General features: G+C 37.8%; 1 protein-coding gene across 3 annotated transcripts in view; it reads right to left on the bottom strand.

The window, feature by feature from the left end:
* The window catches only part of DTWD2 (DTW domain containing 2), a 96695-nt gene that overhangs the window by 19298 nt on the left and 53012 nt on the right, over positions 1 to 24385 (bottom strand). For all 3 annotated transcript variants that reach the window (XM_072860453.1, XM_072860452.1, XM_072860454.1), the window contains one exon: positions 19905 to 20094. In XM_072860453.1, the coding sequence (XP_072716554.1) occupies positions 19905 to 20094 (190 nt within the window). The remainder of the gene's footprint in view (positions 1 to 19904; positions 20095 to 24385) is intronic.

Here is a 24385-nt window from a genome sequence, read left to right as displayed (position 1 = left end):
TTGACAACTGCCCAGGCACATTACAAGATGGTCAGTGAACAATGGGAAAGAAACGGAAATGCACAAGTGTTTCATAAATTTTTCATCACACTGTCTTCCAAACTGTAACATATGGATTTGGCCCACGTTTCTCAGAAACTGAGAATAAGGAAAAGTTCCCTCTGCCAGATGCATTGCCAAAATTCTCTTTCATTGACTGGAATTCAAGATAGCATATAAACTTGACACTGCAAATTTCTAGGGCCTTTTTAGAAGATAGCACATCAATGACGAACGGTTAGTTACACTTCTAATTAACCATTTTATGAGGTCAAAGAACATAGCTTCCTGTCATCAGTAACGCCTTTTGTAAACCTTTTCTTTCTATTGAAGACAATGAAGTATTGTGAGGGATTTTGGAGTACTGTGGTATTTTAACTTACCAATAAGTGTCCTTAACAACCTGATTATATTGTTTGCAAATTGAAGCATATTTAGCAGACTGTGCCCATCTTATAGATGGCGTATGAATGTTACACAAAGGTCAGACAGAAGGGAGTAAATAAACTCAGCAGGAATGATGCTTTTATAAATGCAGTGCTGAGTAAAAATATTTGTGTGGTACCTCGAAACTTTGCAGCTCATTGCCACAAGAAGTTCATACACAAATTGCCCTGAAGGTCTTGGCTCAAAATCATTATGTTTACCTGCAAATGTGCAACCTATTTTAGTAGCTTTATGATGATGCATTTTACCACAGGATTCCTAAGGTCTCTTATAAATAGGAGTAAGTGGCTGTAAAAAAAAGGTTTAAAAAATAAAGCATATGGTAGCATTTATCTCACCTACTAGTAGGTCACATTTTTTTCTAGTTCATTTAACAGTTCATTTCAAGCCCATAAAGCTGTGTAAGAAAGACCACTTAATTCAATTGGAAAAATGGGGGAAATTGAATTTAAAAGAATGTTTAATTACTCTGGGAAGAATTTGGCTAGGACGCCTGAGCTAACAGCCCACCACTCATGGGAAGACATCATAAAAACCTTTTTTTTTTGTTTTGTTTAAATGAGTTGAAAGCACTTCAGCAAAAGAGCATTTCCAGCAACAGGGGCTCCCTAAACTCATCTTCCCTGGTACAGAAGTGAGAATATGTGCATGGAACTAAAAACCTGGTTATCATTTGAGAGCAACCTGCTGACTGTTTTGTGCACTCAGCACTGGCCATTTGGAGCAACCGGTCTTAAAGGGAAAACCTTATGCCCCACAGTTTGCCACCTATTACATATGTCTGCTCAGTCATTCCCACCCTGGTTGCCTGGAGCAGTCCAATGAAGTCAGGAAGGCACCTTCCCACTTCGCCCACAGGACAGAGGCACACCCTTGCGCTGCTCCCTGAGCCCTTCTGAGCTTGTGTGGGAGTCCTTACAAGGTGAGGTGCTAGCACAGAGATGAAGACCTAGAACTTGTGCATTGTGCATTAATTGCCAGGGTTTTGGTAGCGGGGGGCAGCGGGGCAGACCTTGGTGGGAGGAGGTGCTCTGTTGCCAGACACAGTAGATTCCAGACAGATCCACAACGGACAGGTCTTGCTTCAAGCTCATGCCCTGGTGGTGGCCTGGAGCCTGGACCATCACTGCAGGAAGACCAGTACCACTTAGCAGAGCTGGGGAGTCCAACCAACAGTCTCTGCTGGAGTAGCAGGGCAATAGTGAGTGCTCAGCTCAGAAGGGCACCAGCAGCCAGCAGCGGTGAGGTGCCCGTGTGGGAAGCTGCTGCCCAGGCTGCGGAGGGAGGGAGGGCGCTGCCAGAGAGTGGAGAGCAACTGTCCCAGATAGGCACCTCAACATCTGGGACAGGAAAACAGAGGAGCCCGATGGCAAGTTAACAACACAGACCGATGAGGCCATTCCAGTTACAGTTCTTCATTCAGAAGCGTGAAATTATCTAAATGAGGGAGGCCCACAGCCATCACCTTGGGGAGGCGCCTCTGCAATGGTGTATTGGACTTACACGGCAAGGTTTCGGGGAGCGGAAGGAGAGGGCTGCAGGGGTGGCTTCTGTGAAAAGACACCAGGAGCTTCACCCATATTGGACAGAGCCAGTTTTAGCTGGCTCCAAGACAGACCCGCTGCTGGCCAAAGCTGAGCCTGTCAGCGATGTTGGTAGCACCTTTGGGTAACATATTTTAGAAGGGGGAAAAAAACCTGCACAACAGCAGCTGGGAGAAAGGCGTGAGAATATGTGAGAGAAACAGCTCTGCAGACACCAAGGTCAGTGAAGAAGGAGGGGGAGGAGGTGCTCCAGGCAATGGAGCAGAGATTCTCCTGCAGCCCATGGTGAAGACCATGGTGACACAGATTGCCACCATGCAGCCCATGGAGGTCCACAGTGCAGCAGATATCCACCCTGCTGCCTGTGGAGGACATCCACTGCAGCAGGTGGATGTGCCCTGAAGGAAGATGTGACCCTGTGGAGAGCCCACACAGGAGCAGGTTCCTGGCAGGAACTGAAGCCTGTGGAGAAGAGCTCCCATGCAGGATCAAGTCTTCTGGCAGGACCTGTGGCCCTGCAGGGGACGCATGCTGGAGCAGTCCATTCCCAAAGGAGTGCATCCCATGGAAAGGATCCATGCTGGAGCAGTTTGTGAAGAACTAGAGCCTGCGGGAAGGACTCACATTGGAGAAGTTTGCGAAGGACTGTCTCCCATGGGTGGGACCCCACACTGGAGCAGGGGAACAGTGTGAGGAGGAAGGGGTGGAGGAGAAAATGTGTGATGAACTGACCACAACCCCCATTCCCCGTCCCCCTGCACCACTCAGGGCGAGGAGGAAGAAGAATTGGGAGTGAAGTTGAGCCTGGGAAGAAAGGAGGGGTGGGGAGAAGGTGTTTTTTAGATTTGTCCTTATTTCACATTATCCTGCTCTGTTTGACTGGCAATAAATTAAATTAATATTCCCAAGTCAAGTCTGTCTTGCCTGTGATGGTAATTGGTAAGTGACCTCTGTGTCCTTATTTTGATCCATGAGCTCTGTGTTGTATTTTCTTCCCCTGTCCTGTTGAGGAGGGGAGTGATAGAGCAGCTTGGTAGGTACCTGGCAGCCAGCCAAGGTCAACCCACCACAAATGGCTATAGCAATGTGGGGAAACTGGAGCTCAGGAGATACCACTGATGGCTCCAGAGAGTAGAATCCTGGGGAGTCTGGGCCTATGTCACTTGTAAATGCTGTCCTCCGTAGGGCAAAAAGCCTTTGAGATGAGCTGATAGAGGGGTATGGGGAGCAATGAGTCAATCCTGTTTTTTCCACAAAGGAGATGCCTCCCCAGAGGGACAAAGTTTGGAAGCCATGACAGATGAATATTCAAACAGCTGTGAAGGTAGGGATACATGTTTTGTAGAGACAAGGGGTGGAGGTTGTTGAAATGTTGAACTTGAACCAGGACCTATATCCTGATCCACAGCAACAAGGGGTGGAGATTGCAATGCATATAGATACTGAAACCATTGTAATGTTATTGATTTTGGTGTTTTGCAGGGGCGAGGGGTAGAGTTTCACTGAGCACGTGTAGACATTGCTACCACATCCATTCCTTTTGCCTCATAGGAAGGGCAGAGTTTATAAGACGTGTCTATTAAGGTTATGGTGACACTAAAACCAGAGCTTGTAATGAATGTAACATTTTTCTGAGGAGAAGGATGGTATGTATTGGGCATAATTGTCAGGATTTGGGTAGCAGAAGGGCAGCAGGAGACACCACTGCAAGAAGAGGCGAAGGGCTGCCAGCTCCTCCACAGACCCACCACAGGTCACAGCTGAGCCCATCAGCCAAGTGTGGTACCTCCAACCCAAGCAAATGAGTTTGCAGCACAAAAAAATCATATTTAAGAAAGAATGTTAAAAGCAAAAAAGAAAAAGATGACACCAGACCAGGAGGAGGAGAGGGGAGACAGGAGCCAAACTAGCAGCAGAACAAGCAGAGGCTGTGGCCAAAGCAGCGGCCACACAAGCAGCGGTTGAGCAGTGGGATGCTGAAGGGACTGCCACCTCTGGAGGAACCACCATGCACTCCTCCCAACCTCCTGTGCCACCTGTCCCCTCACTGAAGGGGCCAAGCATAGCATGCAGCAAGGGGCAGAGAGGTTTCACAGAGACAAGGGGAGCCTTCCTTAACTGTGTGTTTGGTTTTTTTTTTCTATTGCCAGAATCAGTAATTAGAAGTTTGTTTATTGACAACAAATTAAGTTTATTGAAATTACACTAAAATCCGTAAAACTATTTTGTCTGCAACAAACTTGTCAATAAAATCATACCATGAGCCAATGAGGAGTCATATAAGAAAAGGAGATAATACAAACAGGTTGAAATGCTGGGACTACAGAGAAAGAGAGAAATCAGACCTGTGGAAGAGAGGCATACCTCTGGCATAGCAGGATAATATTCAAACTTGAAAAACTAACAAAGTAATGCTACAAATAAGGTAAGCCCACCTGTATATTCCTAGCAGTAATGAAACAGCATGGTAGGGTTCTGCTTCCTGCAGCTGCATTTTTCTCAAAACTTGTTTAAGGGCATTAGCTAACAGTATGGCTCCAGCTCTCTTAATGGCTATTTTAAAGGCAATTTGTCTCCCCTCCTTAATTTAGCCACAGAGCACAGCACCAAAAGAATAAGAGCAATTCTGCCATCTGTAGATCATCAAGCATTGCTCAAAAAGTCCAGCCTTGCATTAGAAAGTACAACTACACAGTATTCCCCATAATACTTGTAAGAATCATTGTCTCCCACCTAATCCTCAATTTAACAATTCTGCAAAAGCTGAAGCACACGTGGCTCTGTGTTACTAGAATCTGCAGTGGGGAAGATTTTATTCTTCTTCAGCCTTATAAGAAAATCCAATTAATTGGATTTTCCCAATTATTTAGATGGCATAATTTAAAAAAAATAATATGCAAAAACTTCTATATAGTTGTAGAACAGTTATCTAAAAATAAATCCATGGCAATCCACCTGCAGTTCATATCAGGGTCATTGAAATGAAGTTGGAAACTATTTTAAAATCCATTGTATTTTTTCTGAGATGAAATTATCAGAAATTCATTTTATTAGTAGGATGGTTCTGTATTTTAGTGAAGAAATCTGTATTAAGAAAGTTGGAATTACTTTTCCAAGACAACAAAATCTTCTAGACAACCACAGACTGTGGAATAAACAGTGTTTTGCTTTTGCTCCCATATGCACCTATCTATTAGGACTTCTGAAAATCTGCTGTAATAAAAATAATATACAAAATTATGTATGCGGAATTTTAACTAAAGAAAGAAGATACCAGTGATAGTCACTTACTCCCTTTTTCAGAGCTATAAGCACTTCTTGTGCAAGGGACTTCAGCATCTCATCTCCAAATTTATAAGTTTCATTCACAGTTATGTGTATATCTAACCGTAATAATTGCTATTATAAAAATACAAATGCTTAACTAATTGCAAACAATGAAACTGACAGACGTATGAATTGACAGATTGATAAAGCATGAGATTTACAAAGTTCTTCAATCCATTTTATCAACTTCTCTGTTTACTTCTGACCTTGCTGAAGTCCCTAGTGTTCTGCATAATTCTTTTCCCCAGTCTATGAAGTGACACTGCCTCCCTCCCACTTTGAAACAATACGCTGTTTGGACAGAAAGCAATCTCTGGAAGCTGACAGGCAATTTAAGAACTGATCCCCTGTTTTTAGGTAACAAGAATTTTGTCTTGGGGTTCAGGAGTCAATCATGTCTTCTCCGACTGCCTTCGGCACAACAAACTAGGAGCTGTTGCAGCCTCTGAATTCATGCCTCATCACAAAAAAAAAAATTATTTCAGGATTTGCAAGAGAAATTTTTGTATACATTGTAGAAGACCTCAAACTAGTCGCCAAGGCTGTAAAATACAAACAGGTAAGAATTATAGCTGAGCAGGATAAAGAGACGACTCAGCTGGAATGGACTCACGTACAAATAAATGCTGGACAGGGTATTACATTACACGTAATGGAAGTAACTCTACAAAGACTGCACGTTGAGAGTCTTGTATGAAGTTCATCTATCATCACATTTGATTACTACTACTTAACAGAACATCAACTAATTGAAATCACACTTCTAATTAACTTCAAAAGAGGTAAAATCTAGGATTTCTGCACTGGATCTACAAACATTTTTGGGTTGTTGGTTTTTTTTTGTTTAATTTTTTGTAAAGAACTGTTCAAGGTGTCTTTGGTGAAGAGATTTCAAAGCAGAAAGTATCTCAGCCACAATGGTATTGCCTAGGGACATGCAAATTTAACAATTCCAAATCTCGTCCTGAATTTGAAATATTGTCTTGTGTGTATGTAAAGTCCAAAATGTACACAGATAATGTAGTTAGATACTTGGGTTCTGCCCTTAAATGAGAATATCTTCTTAAGTAAATGCAAGAATTACTATCAAATGCCCAAGTTCACAGGCTCAAGGACTGCAAGAAAGCCACTAACACTATTGAGCAGTTTCTTACATGAATATTTAGTAATTGCTCAGTGGTATGAGAAAGACTGTGGAATGCAATTTTAAAACGAAGGACCAAATTCTGCTATCCTTTATTTGCACAGTAAAATACTAAGTAAACTCAACTTAAATAAATGTAACTGATTTGTCATATGAATAAGAAGCAAACTCTGGTCCTCATTCTTCTTCTTAAACGCTGAGAGCTACCTTTAAAATTTTACTATAAAAAAAAAGCACATCTAGTTGTACCCTTGGTTCATAATTAACCCTGCAGAACCACCACTCCTCCAGAATGCCTGCAAAGTGTCTTTATCAATAGCAGGAACTTTCATGAAATAATCTTGAAACAAAATAGTTTCTATAAAATATTTTGGCCTTATGAACTTTCAGGTGGTGAGGTCAAAAAAAGTTTGCGTCAGCTTTCTCATAAGCTGAAGATAAAAAGACTTTAATAAAAGAAATAGTTATTCTAAAAATAAAATGATATGGTGAGAGCTGGTGAAACATAGCTTGCACTGGAGTGGAAATCTAAGATAAAAGAGAGGAATGTGATCAAGTACAGAATCTGGGAAATTACAGAAGTGACTTTCTCAGTCAAATAGTCCAGTAGTCAAAACAAAACAAAAAAAAGACAGTCAACCAAGTAACACAACAGAACAAAAAGAAAGCCTGATTAAGAAAAGTCAGAAGTAGCCATACAGATAGGAAACAAAAAAGAGCAAAATATTGGCTGTCTTCTAAGAAGTAGTTTATACCAAACATGTATAAAGACAATGATAAAACAGAAAGAAGACAGAAGCTGCAAGTAAATTAGGGAATCTGCAGAAGAGAAGTGAGCATTACTATGCAGAAAATACCTCAAGAAAACAAACAAAAAAAGACAACAGTGTCAATTTTAACAAGTTTTAATACTGAAGGAGCCAACAGTAGTTGTATTAGCATGGCAAAATGATGTGATTGGAGGCTCTTGGAAAAATGACTTCTTGTCTCTCTTCTCTCTTGAGATTTGGGCTGTACTGTTCTCACCACCAGTTGCTACTTCTTATTTACACTGCCACCAGGCACTTAAGGCCCCATCAAGTTTCAGGGCCTTGGTGTCAATCTCCTCCTGGCTCACTGTCCCCTGCATTATTTCATCTTTTTAGCCAATTTATTTTTTCTTCTTCCTCTTTTGGGGGAGGGATGGGGAACAGAATATTTAATTTTCTAAGTATGGGTTTAAATCTGTCCCTAATGGGAAAAAACCAACATAAACAGCAGAAGCCTATAATAAAGTACTTCCTCTGAATGTTTTTCTAGCTTCCAACAACTCAGGGATCTCACAAGCTGGAAGTGACCCCCTGGCATTTAACAACAATGTAATCCTTGATAGAATTTTCTTCCATGATTTTGTCCAGTTACTTTCCAAACTTCAAAAATATACAAATTCCAACTGCAAAGAATTCCACTGCTTTGATACATGTGTGAAGAACTACCATCTTTTCATCTGAATTTCTCACTACTTATTTCTTTTGATGCTTTTTATTTCATGTATTGGCAAGGATAGTCAACAATTGGTCCGTATTTACCTTTTGTGTGTCACTTACATATTTATAAATCTTCACCATGCTGGACCAGTTGTCTTTCCAGCTAAAGAACAGCCCACTTCGCTGTTTCTTATATGCAACCCATCCCATACTTTGATCATTTGTTGGTCTTCTGTGAACCTCTTCTAGGTGTTTGTGAATCTTTGTGCTTTTTTTTTTAAATAGGAGGCCTGTGGATCTGAAAGAGACAGCATGCACGCAAGCAAGCAGATATGCATCTAACATTAAACTTAATTTTTCAATGCTCTTGGGCACTGAACTGAGGTTTTCATATATACTATATGAAATCATATATAACGTATAATTCATATATAATGTATAATAACAATGAAACTTGTTATTATAATCCCAAAATCTCATTGCTGATGAGTAAAGCACCCAGTTAAGAGCTTTTTTTTTTTTTAAAGTAAAATTAGGATAATTTTTGGTGTATGCTTTCATTACCATTTATCTACAGTGAATTTCCTGTGCTATGTTAATGGCCAGTTACTGAGCTTCATAGTCTTTCTACAACTCTTAACAGCTGGCCCTTCTCATTACCACTCTAAACAACTTAATGTCATGACATAACTTTATCACTTAACTAGTAAATCCTCCTTTGTATTACTTCAGAACATGCTTAACAGCATGGATTCACTGAGGGCTCCACTGATGACATCTCTAAAAAATTTAAATAAAATTACAATCACTATGAAAACAGACCAGTTACTGCTACCCTGTTTAATATTTTTTTACAAGAGTTTTTCTTCTTATGACGCATAGTTTTATTGTGAATATTTGGTGAGAGCACCTGCCAAAAGTGACCTCCACACACTGCTTCAGTCAGATTGCTTCTGAAGGAGCCATGAAGCAGGTGGGTAAAGAGCTCCAGTAAACTTGTGAGATATGTCATCTGTTTTCAACAGCTGCATTGGGCTAGCCCAAGACTGCATATTTATCCATGGATCTTCCATTTAGAGATCATCCTAACTAGTAAAATCTCTAAATATTCACTAAAATTACTGTAGACAGTGTTTGTCAAAACCTCTGAATAACAATCAAAGTACACATACATTCTTGTCATTTCTGTGTGCTTCTGCCACATATTCTCAAGCTGACATTTGGTACTCTCACTCTCTTGCAGGAGAAGAAATTTTCAACTGTTAAAACACTAATTACAATAAGTTGGATTTACTGATGATTCCCTGATCTCAAAGCTACCTCTCATTTTTTAAAACCTCAAGCAAGACTGCATGCAGATCTGTTAAAAGTCTTTAAAAGTCACATCCTGGGCTCTGAGGAAGCTGGTTAGGAAAATAAAGCCCATGTCAGGGATGGAAGGGTGAGGAGGGAGAGAGAGGAACAGCAAGAGAGATCACAAGCATAATCTTAACTCGGATATCAAAATATCAACTCAAGAAACAGTGCTTGGATCAGTACAAGCATATGCTCACAAACGCTCACCACTAGTCAAGCAGATGTAAGCATACTGTGCAAGCTGAATTGAACAGTAAACCTCAAGGTTAAAAATTTGCTGTAAGAAACCAGATTTTAGCTGATGATACCAATTTTCATATAACAAAGGAATTCTAAGGAAAACAAAATAGATGTGTCAGAAATGGTGAAGGCATGATGGGAAAAGAAGATGAGGTGTTGAATATTTGAATAACAGCAATGCTGTGAAGAATGTATACAGAGACAGGATGATTTGTTGACATTATGCTGCTGACATTATTATACCCATTAAGTAGCAGAGGAGCACATCAACAAAGAATTATAGAGTTAAAGTGAATATGAAGCTACCCCCAGCCTCACACCATGCCCACTCATGCACAAGCAGGCACACCATTCAGATTTACAGTGAATTATGCTAGAAGCAAAAAGTTACACAGCCTGTGCAAATGGTAACATTACAATGGAATACTCTAACTTCATGAAAACATACTGTGCTCTTCTGAGATGTTTAGAAAATATTTTGTGATTACAAAATGTCAATGAATTACACATTATTACGTACAAATGTTATGCATAAACACACAGGGAAAGCAAAATAATTAAAAGTGAATTACACTTTACACCCCTTTCCTGACTGTCTGAAATCATATTTCTCTTGAGTGTTGGCTAGATTGATGTCAGCTTAAAATTACAGGGAAACACTCTCAGTTTTCACAAATCACTGTATATTCAGTTTAAATTCTTTTTTGATACCTGAATACCAGTATATGAATTCCTCCCCCACCCCAATTCTCAAAATCAAGTGTGTAGCACTTTTCAACATTTTTAAGGGATGGATATTTCTTTTTTTCTATTACTATACAGCATAAGATCCCAAGATTTTCATTGGCTGTTTAAAAAAGGAAAACAAGGTATGAGGTGACAGAAATAATCCATTCAGGTTTTGGATAGCAGATGCTTGGATTTACAATAGTGGCCCAGAAACACTTATACATAAATAAAACTGATTCACTTATTACATGCTTCTGATAAGACAGTAAGTACTTGGGATAGCTTGCCTACATTTTTATGCATGTGTTTGTCACTAGGTTAATTTTTTCAACCTTTTTTTTGTGCTGAAGGAGTATAAGGTCAAATTTTTTTTTAGCCATCTGCTCCCACTATGTTATGCTTATCTCCTCATAAACAGAAGCAGCTTCACCCACAGTGCTCTGTGATTGCTTCGTACAATATACCACCAGCCTAACTGCGCCAAGCATGCCTGCTGCGCAAACCAGCTTGTTCTTCCCTCTGAACTAATTGCATCTACTGCTCCAAGTTAACGGAATACTTTTTCTGTATCACCTTTGCAAACCACAACAGCTGTTGCAAGAAAGCCTGCAGTGCATACATAATGCTTGTGGCCTCTTCCTGAATTGTGGCTATGCAAAACATCTTGGGATAATGTGCTTCTCTAGAGGGTGCCAGCTCATGGAGAACAAGACATAATCAATGTAATCATATTAAAAACTATAAAAGTCACCTTAAGCCATGCATCTCATAAGTTTCTGCTATAAAGTTCATCCAAGCTCATGCTCTGTCATTTGCAGAAAGTCCAGACAATAAGAATGATTCTGGATCAAGACATAAATTTAAATCTTTCTGATAAAGTTAAATATGTTAGAGTCATAAATATATTTCCTCTGGGATTTTCTGGAAGACCTCAACTGAAATTTCTTCAAAGAAAAAAGCTCTGCTGACTGAGCTGTTGATTAAAAGAGCTTTTTATTGAAGATCTTTAGATTTTAATACTAATTTAAAACAATAACAGAGTTTATTAAAATATCCTACAGTATCTTTAAAATCATTCAATATAGCAATTTGTATTACCCAAAATCAGTGAAGCTGTGAAGGAACACAATTATTCTAATAATGCCTTCTAATTACTTCTAATGCCTCCAATGTATTGGTTTTTTGTAGTATATCTTGCAATTAAGAATTGCTAATCTCTTCATTACTAAAATAGCTCTTTTCTACCTACAGAACATTGATCAAATCACCATTTGTTGAAGAATTTTAGTTATAAGTTTCTTTTTCATTTACACATAATGCCTGCAGGAATCGTATCCTCTTTTCCTTTAATACCCCCTTTCTTCACATATTGTCATATTTACCTCATTCTCTTTCTGGGACAAAACCCTGCCTTCTTAAATTCCAAATATAATGACATTCTACTCTTTTTAATCTTGCAAAACTGCATTATCAACCCAAAGTTTCAAAATATGAAACAAAACCTCCTCATTCAGATGGAGAACCATTTACAGAGTATTTAAATATGAACTACAATGCAGGAAAACAGGAAGTATTGTAGAAATAGGAAAAAGCCAGAAAAAACCCTAGTGTTGGCCATGGTGTCTAGCTCAATGAGAAAGATGAAACAGAACACAGTCACAGAGTGAACAAAATTTAATCTGTAAGAATGCGGTGATTGCTTACAGACAGTTTTATAATCTTTTTACCACCTGACTGCTAATTTTAACTATTTAGAAGTTATAGTGGATTGCACAAGTACCTCTAGTTCATTTTAGCACAAAATGACCAAACTTAGTTTAATACACAGTTGTGTACACAGCATTTAAACATAGCCTTTGCACTACTCCATGCTCAACTGGTATCTTCATTGAGCAATACCTGTCTCATAGATGACTACTTGCAATTACAGCACAAGTTCTGACTTAGCACTGTACTACCAGGACGGCACAAGCAAAGCTGAAATAACACCGAAACTGCTAAATATAACCTTTAAACTTGATCTAAGAGACTAAAGCCAGCTAGGTCACACTTCAACATGAGAAAACTTTGTTTTTTCCCCCTGCAAGAAGCTATTTCTGCATTTGAGAACTCCAACAACGTCATTAAAACAGCTCCATGTGATTTGAATAACAGCAAGTATCAGCTAGCATATAAAATAAAAATCAGACCAAATATTGATTTTAGCTCTGGTATATTTAGTAACAACCAAGCTATCCATCATAGTTATAAAAAAATATTTTAAAACACTTATTAACGTAATACTTCCAAGAGTCACTGTATTTTTCATTTTCACTAAGAATTTAAACCCATTAAAACAAGAGTTGCAATGCAACGCCAATAAAAAGAAGTGTAGGGACAGCAGAATATTCTTTTCCTTTAAAAAAGGATCAGATAAAAAGTACAGAGTGTTAGTTCAGACAGGATGTAACTGCAACTGTTAAAGGCTGTGATCCATGGAATGTACAATTCAAGTATGCACAAAGAACCAAATCTGCTAGGAACATTTTTGATATTCCTGCTGTCTGCTCGTATTTTTCCCCAAGAGCTTAGAGTATGATTATTTGCATCATTGCTTCATAACTCAATGCCTCAGAACTTTCTCAGAAGAAAGTCTGTGACTCACCCAGTGATAAACCATATCCGATAGTTCACTCTTAAACCTTCTATATAGGTGCACATTGCAAGGGAGTCAAGGTACACAGTACCCTGTTAACAACTAGCATCTGGAACACTGATTCTTGAACTTTCAGGGCTATCATGTAGTTACATGTTTTTACCCATGTTCATGTACAGAGGACTCCAGATTAACATCGCCACGCTTACCTTTGCTCCTACAGCTATAAAATTTTGTACAAAACAAAACATTTTAAAAATCCAGAAAACTGTTATGGGCAAATTAAGTTTCTACAAAATCACATGTAGATCTGATTTATACCTAGTCTTTCTGGTGTAATAACCTCCTACAGTAAGAGCAGATTTGTTCATAAACAGCAAATGTTTTTTCATTTCCCATAGTACACAAATGCATTTTAAGATCTTAGTGAAATTTAAAGTAATAGTAACATAAATCTAAAGTAAATTTACTGGATTTTTTCAGTACTTATTAAATATCAGTAGTTCTTATGAAATTATGAACATTTTGGAAAAACACATTTCACTCAAAATCACAGAACCAAAGAAGAAAGCTTAAGAAAAATATTAACTCTAATTGGACTTTTTCAGAATACCAGTTCTAAGCATGTAAAACACTAACAGTCTCTCTCTGCCTGCCATTTTATCATTAATATTCCACCCTTAAAAAGCAATTCATAGTCTTTGATGAAGAAATACTATTATGTTCTATCCTTGTTTTAGAAAAAAATATGTATCCAGACAGAGGTGTAGGGACAAGTATAAGTATCAACTACAGTGGGAACAATGAGAATATCCAGCAAATGTTTAATATTTCAGTTTTGCATACTGAAGCTCATCTCTATCAACATATAGTGGTCAAAAACTGAAAAATGTTTCATGCAGCATAGTCAATACTAATGCTCACTTTTCCAAGAGTTCTTGGCATAGTATCTTACTTTACTTTTCTTACTTTACTTTACTTTTTACTTTTACTTTATTTTTACTTGTCCTACCACTTCAAAGTCTTTTTCAGTTCCATTTTGCATTAGGCAGGATTTCAGAGTTTTAAAAGAATCATTTGTACGTTAAGTGATGCATAATTTTTCTGTCCATTTTTTTAATAAAGCAAACATTTTAACAGCCTCAGGGATACTAATTACATTTTACGCTCCACTACAAGGTCTGCAAAAATTTAGGCAGGTAAAATGCCAAAATACAGACTTATTTAGTCCACATCCCTTTGACTTTCAGTAAATGCTTAGAACATATGAGCTTTTATATAGCTAGGGTCAATTCAGTTAGTACTTAACAGCATTGGCTTAAGCCACTTTTTACCAGGAACATAACCACACTTACAGCACATGCTGTGACCACACACTGCTATAGTTAAGATTGCTACTGAGATTTATATAAGACAGACTAGTTTAAACCAATTACTTCAAAACTATCTCAAGGACATATGCACAATCAGGAAAACAACCCTCTCAAGCATAATGCAGATATAATTTTATGACTCGAAGTGTCAACACTTGAAAATGGAATTAAACACTGGAGTCTCTTCAGACTTGAAGGGTGCATCATCTTCAGTATATGACTATTATCTCATCCAGCAATGCATACTTCTTGTCTTTTCTCTATGGAAAAGAGAAGTCGCCGGGGGACCTCATCACAGTATTCCAGTACTTAAAGGGCAGCTACAAAGAGGACAGAGGCTCTCTCTTCACAAGGAGCCACATGGAGGGGACAAGGAGCAACAGGTATCAGTTGCACTGGGAGGTGTTTCATCTCAATAGAAGAAAATTTTTTACAGTGAGAACAATCAATTACTGGAAAAACCTCCCCAGGGATGTGGTGGAGTCCCCATCACTGGAGGTTTTCAAGATGTGACCACACAAGGTGCCAGATAATCTCATCCAGACTTCCTTTCCCACAAAAGGGTGGACCAGATGATCTTTTGAGGTCCCTTGCAACATGGGCTGCTCTATGATTCCATGATTCTGGTCCAGCAGACTTTTGCAGGGGGTCCCACGTGAAAGAAAAAAAACCATAGAATGAAGAAGTGGTCCCACATGGAGAACTGAAGAAGTGAATTATAAAACGTAAGAAAAAGTCTGAAAGGAACACAGTAAATTCTCAAATGTATGGCAAGGCCTGAGTATTAGAGACCTGGTAGTTTTCAGAGTCTCTGTGGACCTCCGCTCTGAATAATTATCTTTTATGACCTCTAAAATTTCACGCATGGATTCTTTCATTCTTGCCATAAGATCAAATCACTCAGACGACCCAAAAGGCCTAATACAACATTATGTAATTCTGACCAAAAAAACCCAAAAAGTTGAAAGCGTTTGGAATTTGAAAATAAAACAATTTTAAGGAATTTATTTTTAACATTGAGTTCTTCCAATTATGGAAGATAATGTACAGACCAGATTAATAACTTGACTTCTGTCCTCTCAGATGCTTGCTGCAATCAGAAATAGGGGAGGCAGAATTTGGATGACTAGTAAGTCAGCGGGGTCTGGTTTTTCCATAGATATGTTTCTTGTCAGGTGTTTCTGACAGGCACCTCAGGTGATGTTCTAGTTGCATCAGTGTGACCAAATTAATTTATTTGTAATACAGAAGGTTAAGTAAGAGGAGAACCTATCCTGAAGTATTATTCATTTTCTGCACCTCATTTACTCAATGGTATGCTTGGCAGGTTAAGACAAGTATTTTAGTTCTACACATAATACAGATCCTTTTTATGCCCCTTCACTTACGTTATGAATATATAAAATTTTGCTCTTTGGAACTGTGCAGTTTTGAGCTTAAAGAACTTTTCAACTATTGGAGAAAACTGGATCAACTATCTCTCTTCTCATTTTTTTACTGTTCAATGAATTCTGCTGGTTTATGCATGACTGACTATCTTCTTTACACTCATTTAAATAAAAGTATGGTTCACAGTCAAAAACACAGGGAACAAAATTCCAGCACGAAGTTGTTCAAAGAAGGTATCTGGAAAATACTTTATTTCCAATATCTTTCCCATATGGAAATAGGACTTTATCCCATGTTACTTAATTCCCTTGATTATTCTCAAGAGTTATCTGTTGTAATCAACCATTGTTTCACTAGCTAGTTAGCTCCTGATTTATGTCTGTCAGCAATAATGTGCAAGAGTGAAGCAGAGAGAAATAAATGTTAATAAGGAATAGAGTGAAATGAGACAAACATCATTACCAAAAAATCCAGGCACCACAGTAAAATTATATGCAAAATATTCGCTTTTTTCTAAACAAAGAAATACTGTCAATTTTTTTCAGGTTCAGCTATTTTTATTGCAACAGGTCATTAGAATCTAAATTTAGCGTACATGCTAACAACTGCTTAGAGAAAAATCAAATTTTGTCATTTACAATACAGGACAAGAAATAGGTTCCACCACAGCAATTATTATTAGGAAACAGCAGTAATCTAAGCTGAGTAAGTAACAGCCCAGAAGCTACTCTCAACACCATAATGAAAGAGAAATCAAAGATGATGCTATCTAGAAGAAGAGACAGATAACAAAATGGATTATCTCCACACAGTCCTTTCTCATATCATAACGCTCCTACTGATCTGATCTGCCAAAAACACTGCCTATGGGCAGACAGAGGTAGTAGTTAAGTGCCGTAAAGCAGTAATCACCTGGAATATGCTCAAATAACGGATCGTCCAAAAATCAAAATCCACTACCAAAGACAGTCAAACTCTCAGCAGAAAAAAAAACCCTAAAACAATGATCAGGTTTTAGCTTTATAGAGGAAGGTGGCATATGAATTACACACAACAGAAGTAAATAACTTAAGTCAGTTTTAAAATGACTGGACAAAAAAACACCTTTAGAAAACGTGCAGTACACTTCTGTTTGTTCCCGATTTTGCAGAGATTACCTGTCTTACATGTACACACTGCAAGGAAGTTCTGTCAGCAGCAAGTATGTAAAAGAAGGGGAGCAAAAAGGAAGGCCATCTAGAAGACCTAGCTACTCCCCAAGTTAATTTTCAAGAAAGGGACACTAATCACAGTACAAATTAATTGAAAAGGGCTGTTGTGCAATAGAGGGCTGGAGTTTATCTGCAACCATTGGATCTTTTCTTTGAAGATATTAATCTGTTTCCCCCAGACAAAAAAAAGGGGGGGGGGGGGGGAAGCTGCAAAGCAACAAGAATAATTAGAGGCTTTGGCTAAGAAAGCTAAAACTATTTTTGCAGGTTTTAAAAGGAACAGAAAAGAATAACAACCAATTTTTTTCCTTTACCTTTACCTACCCCTTCCTCCAAATGAATAGATAAAGAAAAAGTATTTTCTTCTGCTTTTTCTAACTCAGGAATACACTCTACAATTGAGAATAGCCAGTTTACAGAATCTGTGATTTTTTACTTTTGCTGCTAAATTTGGTAGAGCCCAACTAATGAGATTATGAATGGAAACGCTTTCTCACTTAAAGGCAAGTCATGTATCCGTGGTCAGGCACCTCAGCATATGACAAATGTTCCACAGAATTTGAAGTGGATTGCAGTGAAATAAATTCCATAAAATCTATTCATAAAGCTGCAGTTAAATTGAAATACATTGAAATGAATCCCATAAGTTCCTAGATGTAAATTCCATCTGTTTCACCATCTTCCTCTGAAGGCCAAAATAATTTGACTAAAACCTAGAAGCTACTCTTCCGTTTCACTTGCACCAATATAACCTAATTGCTATAGTACAGTAAGATCCTAAAAGCAACTCCCAGATTTGATATAAAACAGATTTCATGCCCTAAAGCAAATTACGTGTAAGACAAAGTAGCTCTTCTTTTGAATTAGCAGCATGTTGACTAACAGTACTCCATTTAAACTATTCTAACATCATAGTCATAAGGCCTTGGCTTTGAAGTTTGCAAATTGCGACCTCCTCTCCCCTCTGGAAGTGGTAGTAATCTTTTCACTGATCAAAAGGTGATCCAATGATGAAGATAATTTTTTCCATTAGTAAAACTGTTGTTATTAATACTTTTTCTACAATATACTTTCAGTAATGACCCTGAATGGAAATGGCAGCTTTGTCAACAAATTACACCTGGACAAATAATCCTAGTCTTACGGAAATACTTAGGAAATAGAAACAAAACCCTTGTTTATACCACCCACTAGGCAGTATTTTTTATACATGTTGAAAAACTTCCCTCTAAAACACGCTATTATAACAATATATGGGTAGAAATATCTTACAGGCATCATGCCATCTACAAGAACCCAAGTGATCAGGACAAAATTCTGCTCCATTTTGACCTGTAGCAAAACCACTCCTATATGTGATTTTGGACAGCCAAATCAAGCTAGCTAATGGAAACAAATATTTCAGAACACTTACATATTTGTGAATTCACACCAAAAGCCTGCAGTCCCCAGAAGTTTAAAAAAAGCACAATAAACGAGGAACTGCAAACTATAAACTAGAACAAAGACTGGAGTTAAGACAGCTGCTTACCCAAGAGCTGTGTTCATTGCATTTGACAGTTCAAAAGGGCCAGAGGCCTCTCACCCCTCCAAGAGCTGTGTGCTCTGCTGCACTGCAGCTCCCTACCAGTATGGCCATAGGGGAATTGGTCAGGAGCAAAATCAAGAATCTCATTGTAAGAAACAACACAAGAGGAAACCTAAAGCAATGGCAGTGCTAAACTTTAGACAGCAATTTGAATTCCAAACAAATTCAAACTTATGGTATTATAGACAAGTTCCAGCCACAGAAGAAATTTAATGGTTTGACCAGTTTTTCCATGCTCCACTGACAAGCATGAGACGAAACCACAAAAACAAAATGTTAAGTTTCTTTTCAAAGACTTATAAAGAATTCAACCCGTAGCATTTCCCAACTTCCGGATTTAGAAGAAGTTGGTTATGAATGATGCACAATGCAGATCCGAAAGTGCAGTGTGCAAAATTAGAGCCTTTCCTAGAAAATCTGTAATTTGAGCATCTAACTCAGACACACCATTGTAGTACATAAAGAAATGCTGCCTGGTGTGTTTATATGACATGTTAGTTCAATCTAATAACAGGAGAAAAACATACTCAATAACAGCAACTGAGTCACACGAGATTAAGTTTTACCTTCAAAACTTACATTCAAGACTCCTGTGCCAAAGCCACACTCAATTATCCACTAAAAAAATACTTGAAAAGTAGCGTCATACCATTCACAATGCAGTAACAGGAACCTAAGTCCACTAATGTTTTTAACATTGTATTACAAGCTAGGGTATTTTCATTAGGGCAGGGACAGCTGTAATAATTGTATAACCACAGCTTAAGCCTTATTGGCAGTTCAGGAGGGTGGGTGCTGAGGTTCCTAAGGAAAAAAAAAAAAAAAACGCACAACCAAAAAACCTAACAAAACCCCCAAACTACATGTGGCCAGTATTTGTTCTCCTTAAATTCTAAGGAACATTTGCCAAAAGTCAGAAAGTTTTTAATATGATGGAGACCAAATAGGCGGGAAAGGATGTGACACTTTCATAAGAGGCTACAAAATTCTACTTTCAGCTTTCCTATTACTGCAATGCAAAATACTTATGCAGGGAGAAAAAAAAAAAATGCTTATTTCATTGTGTATGTTCTAACATCTTAGGCAACAGGCAAAAGTTTTCTACACAAATCAGTTTTCAATTTTGCAAAATAATGATTCACTATGAAGTTAGATGCATTAACTCAAAACAAAAAAAAACAAATTTCAAGTGACAAAGTGAAAACACTCAATATTTACAGTCATCTTTCTCACAATCTTACAGGTTGTTGTATTTAATTGTTCAAGTATTCCTTATCTTGTCAGCTGGTTACAGCTGAGAAGGAAAAAAAGATTTCCATGATTTTCATCCTCACAAAAACACTCCCTTCTGGCTGATCAGAAAGCAAGCGTCTATTAGACACACTTAAAATTCTTCTTTTACATGTTATAACTCACCTGCTTGGGAAGCCGGAAAAGAGAATTTTTGTAAAATATATCTTTAGCCTGACTCCACGTTCCGTCGATGATGATCATAACAGATGGACTAGAAGACATCACAGCAACTTCTTCCAAATTGGTTGCTTCAGCTCCAGGATACAAAATTAAAGTATTGGGATTTCTGCACACAGTTGCTAATTCAGGATACCTTCAATGCACAGACACACAAAATGACAATAATTATTAAAAGTTTTCATGACAAATACATACTTCCAGATATTCCAAGTTACTAACTCCCACTCATCTTCTCCAAATTTTACTTAAGTTTCAAAAGAAGTCCATTACTCAGGTACCACTTTCTCTTTCCAGCACCTCAAAAGTTGTTGGTTCTCCCTCAGCTCCTTAAAGAGGAAGGAAAAACCATCCACAAAAGTAATCAACGAAAGCTTGATAAAGCAATATATCAGGAATATTTTCTGATGCTTTAATCATTAAGTCTCTAATGTCTATTTGAACCAAAGAAGTTTTTAATTGTTTACCAAAATTTAACATACGTATTCTAGCAAAATTTGTTCAAGCACTTGACACAAAAATACTACAATCATGCCATTTTGAACCATGTATATATAAAAAACATCAGCAATTCATGATCCACATCAACAGGACATTTTGGAAAGTTTTACCATCTCAATTTATCTTTTTTTTTTTTCTTTTAATTACTACTTCTACAGTTACAGTCAGCAAACTTGTACATTGTCTTCTTCCTTCCTGTTGGCTTCTACATTTGGCAATGGCATCAGAGGAATAACTACTGTCTATTAAGTGTTCACTTAATGTACACAGAAATTACTGAAGTTTTTGCAGGACACCACTGTAAGTTAGTTTATAAAAATCTACAAAAGGCATTGTCACTTTAGTAGTATTGGAAGCCTCAAAAACCACCTAGTCGAGCAGGCTGGTGAGGGAGAATCTGAGAAAAAGCTGGCCTTGTAACAAAGACTGCATTAGTTGTCTTGAATCAATTTCAGCAGTATCATCATGTAGCCTTCAGAATCTCCTCAATCAGTAAGCAGGAAGAAATACAAAGCAAGGGCTGCCTGTTTGAAGCATGTGACAAAGAATAAGAAATTAATTCTGCATAATACCTCAGAGGTTATAAAGAGTAACTGATGTGGTAGGAGGAGAAGAGCAATATGTAGTTGAAATAGCATGTGACTATTTGTGCCCTGAAGTGGAAAGGGAAGCCAGTACAGCTTATCAGAGAAAATAAGGTGTATCAGAACAAGGTTAACAATAGTCAGCACACAAAGTGGGCTCTTCATGCTACCTATCAAGAACCACTAGGTCCAAGAGCATTGACACAGACACAAGCAGGATGTAGATATGTAAGTTCACACAGAGAAACTCCTAATGCCACTGTGACCCCACAGCTTTTAAGTCCCAGGAGATGGGCACCTACACCACTCCTCCAAAAATCAAGCAAGAATCTCCTTTCTTAAGAGGAGGGGGGGAAGGTTATGGAAGAAAGAAATTCTTAATAATGGGTTTTGAGTTGATATATACTAGGCGTACTTCAAATCTGTGCACTCCATTATCACTCTCTGGGGATATATGTGAAAATACAATTTTATCAGTGTTAGGTTCAGGCAGAATTGCAGTGCCTAAGACACTGAGATCCTGAGTTTAAGACTCACATAGGACCATATGGGAAATATCTGAAATGAAAGAGGAACTGAATTCAGTGTAGCAATAAGCCCAGCTAGTATTCCAATATTTCACCATCCTTGCCCCCCCAAGCAAACAGTCCAGACTGATCCAACACTACATGGTTCATTACTGTCAACATTATTTACTAAAAAAAAGAGTAATGATCTTTCCTTCCAAAAGAAACACTAAAACAAGTGTAAATAGAGACAGGAAATCTGTAAGGTAAGTCTGCGGCAAATAGAAGTACATGGAAACTTCTCTGCCCACTATTTTTTTAAACCTTACTTACATTATGGTAATTTATACCAGTATCACTTTAGTTTAACCAAGAATCATGCTACACAAAATCAAAAGCAAGGGGATATCTCACTACAGGCTACCTAGCACTCAAGGTTTACATCTAGAAAATTGGTCATTATTTTCAGATGTTTGTCTTGAGAAACAACTCCTTGAAGAGCAAAGTACCATAATTCTAGGATAGCAGAGCTTTTAAATCATTATCATCTCTTAGATGATTTAAAAAATAATAAAATAATGAATTCTTAAAAATAATCCAAAACCAAAATTATTATGAAGCACTACAAGTTCATATTATGAACACTACAACTGAAGTCTTAATCTTCGACATACATTCAGTAGTAAACAGTGGTTTTCAATGCATACTCATCCAAGAATTCCAGTCATTTCAGTTTACAACAGTTCATATGCAAAAGCAAAGGCAGGAGGGTGGTTCAAACAAATTTTGTAAATTTGTCCCACAAATTTAAGCTAGGATTTGAGGGCTGATTATACCTACACTGCCATAAGAACTCATAACACTTTACAAACTAGGAGGAGTTGCTGCTATCTTCAAAGGGTTTACTATCCACAGACTTAATTCTAGAGTGACACTGAGAACATGCAGAGAGCTATGTAGTACTCTTTGGTTTCATAGGAACAGGTTCTCAGAAATATATGCTGCGCAATCCCTTCGAGGTTATGGTTCACACTGACAGCCACAGTCCACATTAGTAGCTTTATTAAAACCTGTGTCTTCCATTCATAAAACACGCTTGTTCTTCCTTCCTTAGAACTGCACAGGAGGAATGAGCTAAATATAAACACCTAACTATTCGCTTAGAAAGCGATATAGTTTGTATAAAACAAGTTCAAAAAACTTTTGTATGTATTCCTATACAGGTACATCCTGTTAATTCCACTGCAGGTTTTGTATTTGCTGGGTTTTAAGACTTTGCTTCCTGTTAGCTGTTGCTGATACATAATACAATTAGACATTTGCTACTCGCATACTACCACCATTAAGAATTTGTCCTCCAAAACAGTTTTTATGTACATCCTTCAGCTGCATGTAATTAGATCTCTGAAAGAAATGAAAAATCTCAGTAAAAGACTGAATTTGTATCTGGTAAATAAAAATGAATCTGCTAACTGAACAAATTGATATGGCATTCAAAAGGCAACTATATATCAACAATATCACTTTTCACAGCCACTTAGCAAGAATATGCTTCTGACGTGCTTGCTTTGGGTAAGCACTGTAATACAGTGTATTTAATCACCCACTGCTTCTGATATACTCCTATAGGGCAGGATTTTCTCTACAAGAGTCAGATATTTTTAAAGGAAACTTATAGGAAACAATTGTGAAAAATTAGCCATTTCAATATAATGTTGAAATAGAGCTGTTTTGAAAACCTGATCCAAACCCTACAGTACAACTTTATTTTCCATATAAGCTTTCACTTCTATGCTTAAGCTTACTACAGCATATAAGTAAAAGGACTAAATTAGTTTTCATCTTCACAGAGCTTTACTTCTAAAAGTAAGTGGATATAATCCTACTATAAAAACACATTCAAACAATGTTAATATTGATTTTTTTGAATACCAATAATTTATTCCATTGTTTAAGCACAAGAGTGATTTGAGACAAACAGTATGGCTTATGAAAAATACAGGAGACAATTTCATTAAGACTGATGTTTGTATTCATGATGACTCATGAAATATTAAAGGATATATGACAGTTTTGAAACTCTTCTCAGAGCCACAGCAGAAGCTCCTTGCTCAGTCCTGTGCTACCCAAGAAAATGTATTTTTGCTTTTTATCCCTGCCTAAATTTCCCCTGCAAAAAAATGGTGGAGTCAAAAACTCAGTACCAGGTCAGCTGGCAGTCCAGACTACCTTATTTAGAATGACTGGACAGAAATTTCAGGCCACGCACTAGATCACTGCACTGGGAGGTAGATAAGCAACTTCTTCGCAAGACACGTCTTGGATCCCAAGTCCTCCAAATTGCTAAAAGCTAAGAGAGGAATTGTGTAAGTCTCACCAGGCTTGTAGCCACTCTTCTGTGAGCTCTTTATCCTTTGGGGTGGTTTTTGTTTGTTTCTTTTAAATTCAAGCTGCTTTTATTTAAATTCAGAAACACAATTCTGTAGTCCAGCTAGACTTGTATATGTGGGGAAATTAAACCCAACAGAAACACAGAGGTAAGTTAGGAGCAGAAGGCCACGTTTGGATAAGCACAAGGACAAGCTACGAGTACAAGCACGAGCAGTCACACCAGAATAAGTGAGTCCAAGCTACCGAAGGAACAGTTGATTATGATGATGGAAGAATTTCACACAGCAGCTGGCCACTTTTCTTGCCATCTTGTGGCATATAGTAGTACACAGTTTCACAGCATTTGTGACTTCGAACATGGCCAAGCACAACATGCCTGTTATCAAGACATGTAGCTTTGGCAGGGCAGATGCAGAATGAGGGGGGATATGTGTGCTGGGGGCAG

Source organism: Ciconia boyciana, chromosome 4 (assembly GCF_034638445.1).
Source record: "Ciconia boyciana chromosome 4, ASM3463844v1, whole genome shotgun sequence".
Lineage (NCBI taxonomy): Eukaryota > Metazoa > Chordata > Aves > Ciconiiformes > Ciconiidae > Ciconia > Ciconia boyciana.
This window is presented reverse-complemented; position numbering and strand designations above follow the sequence as displayed.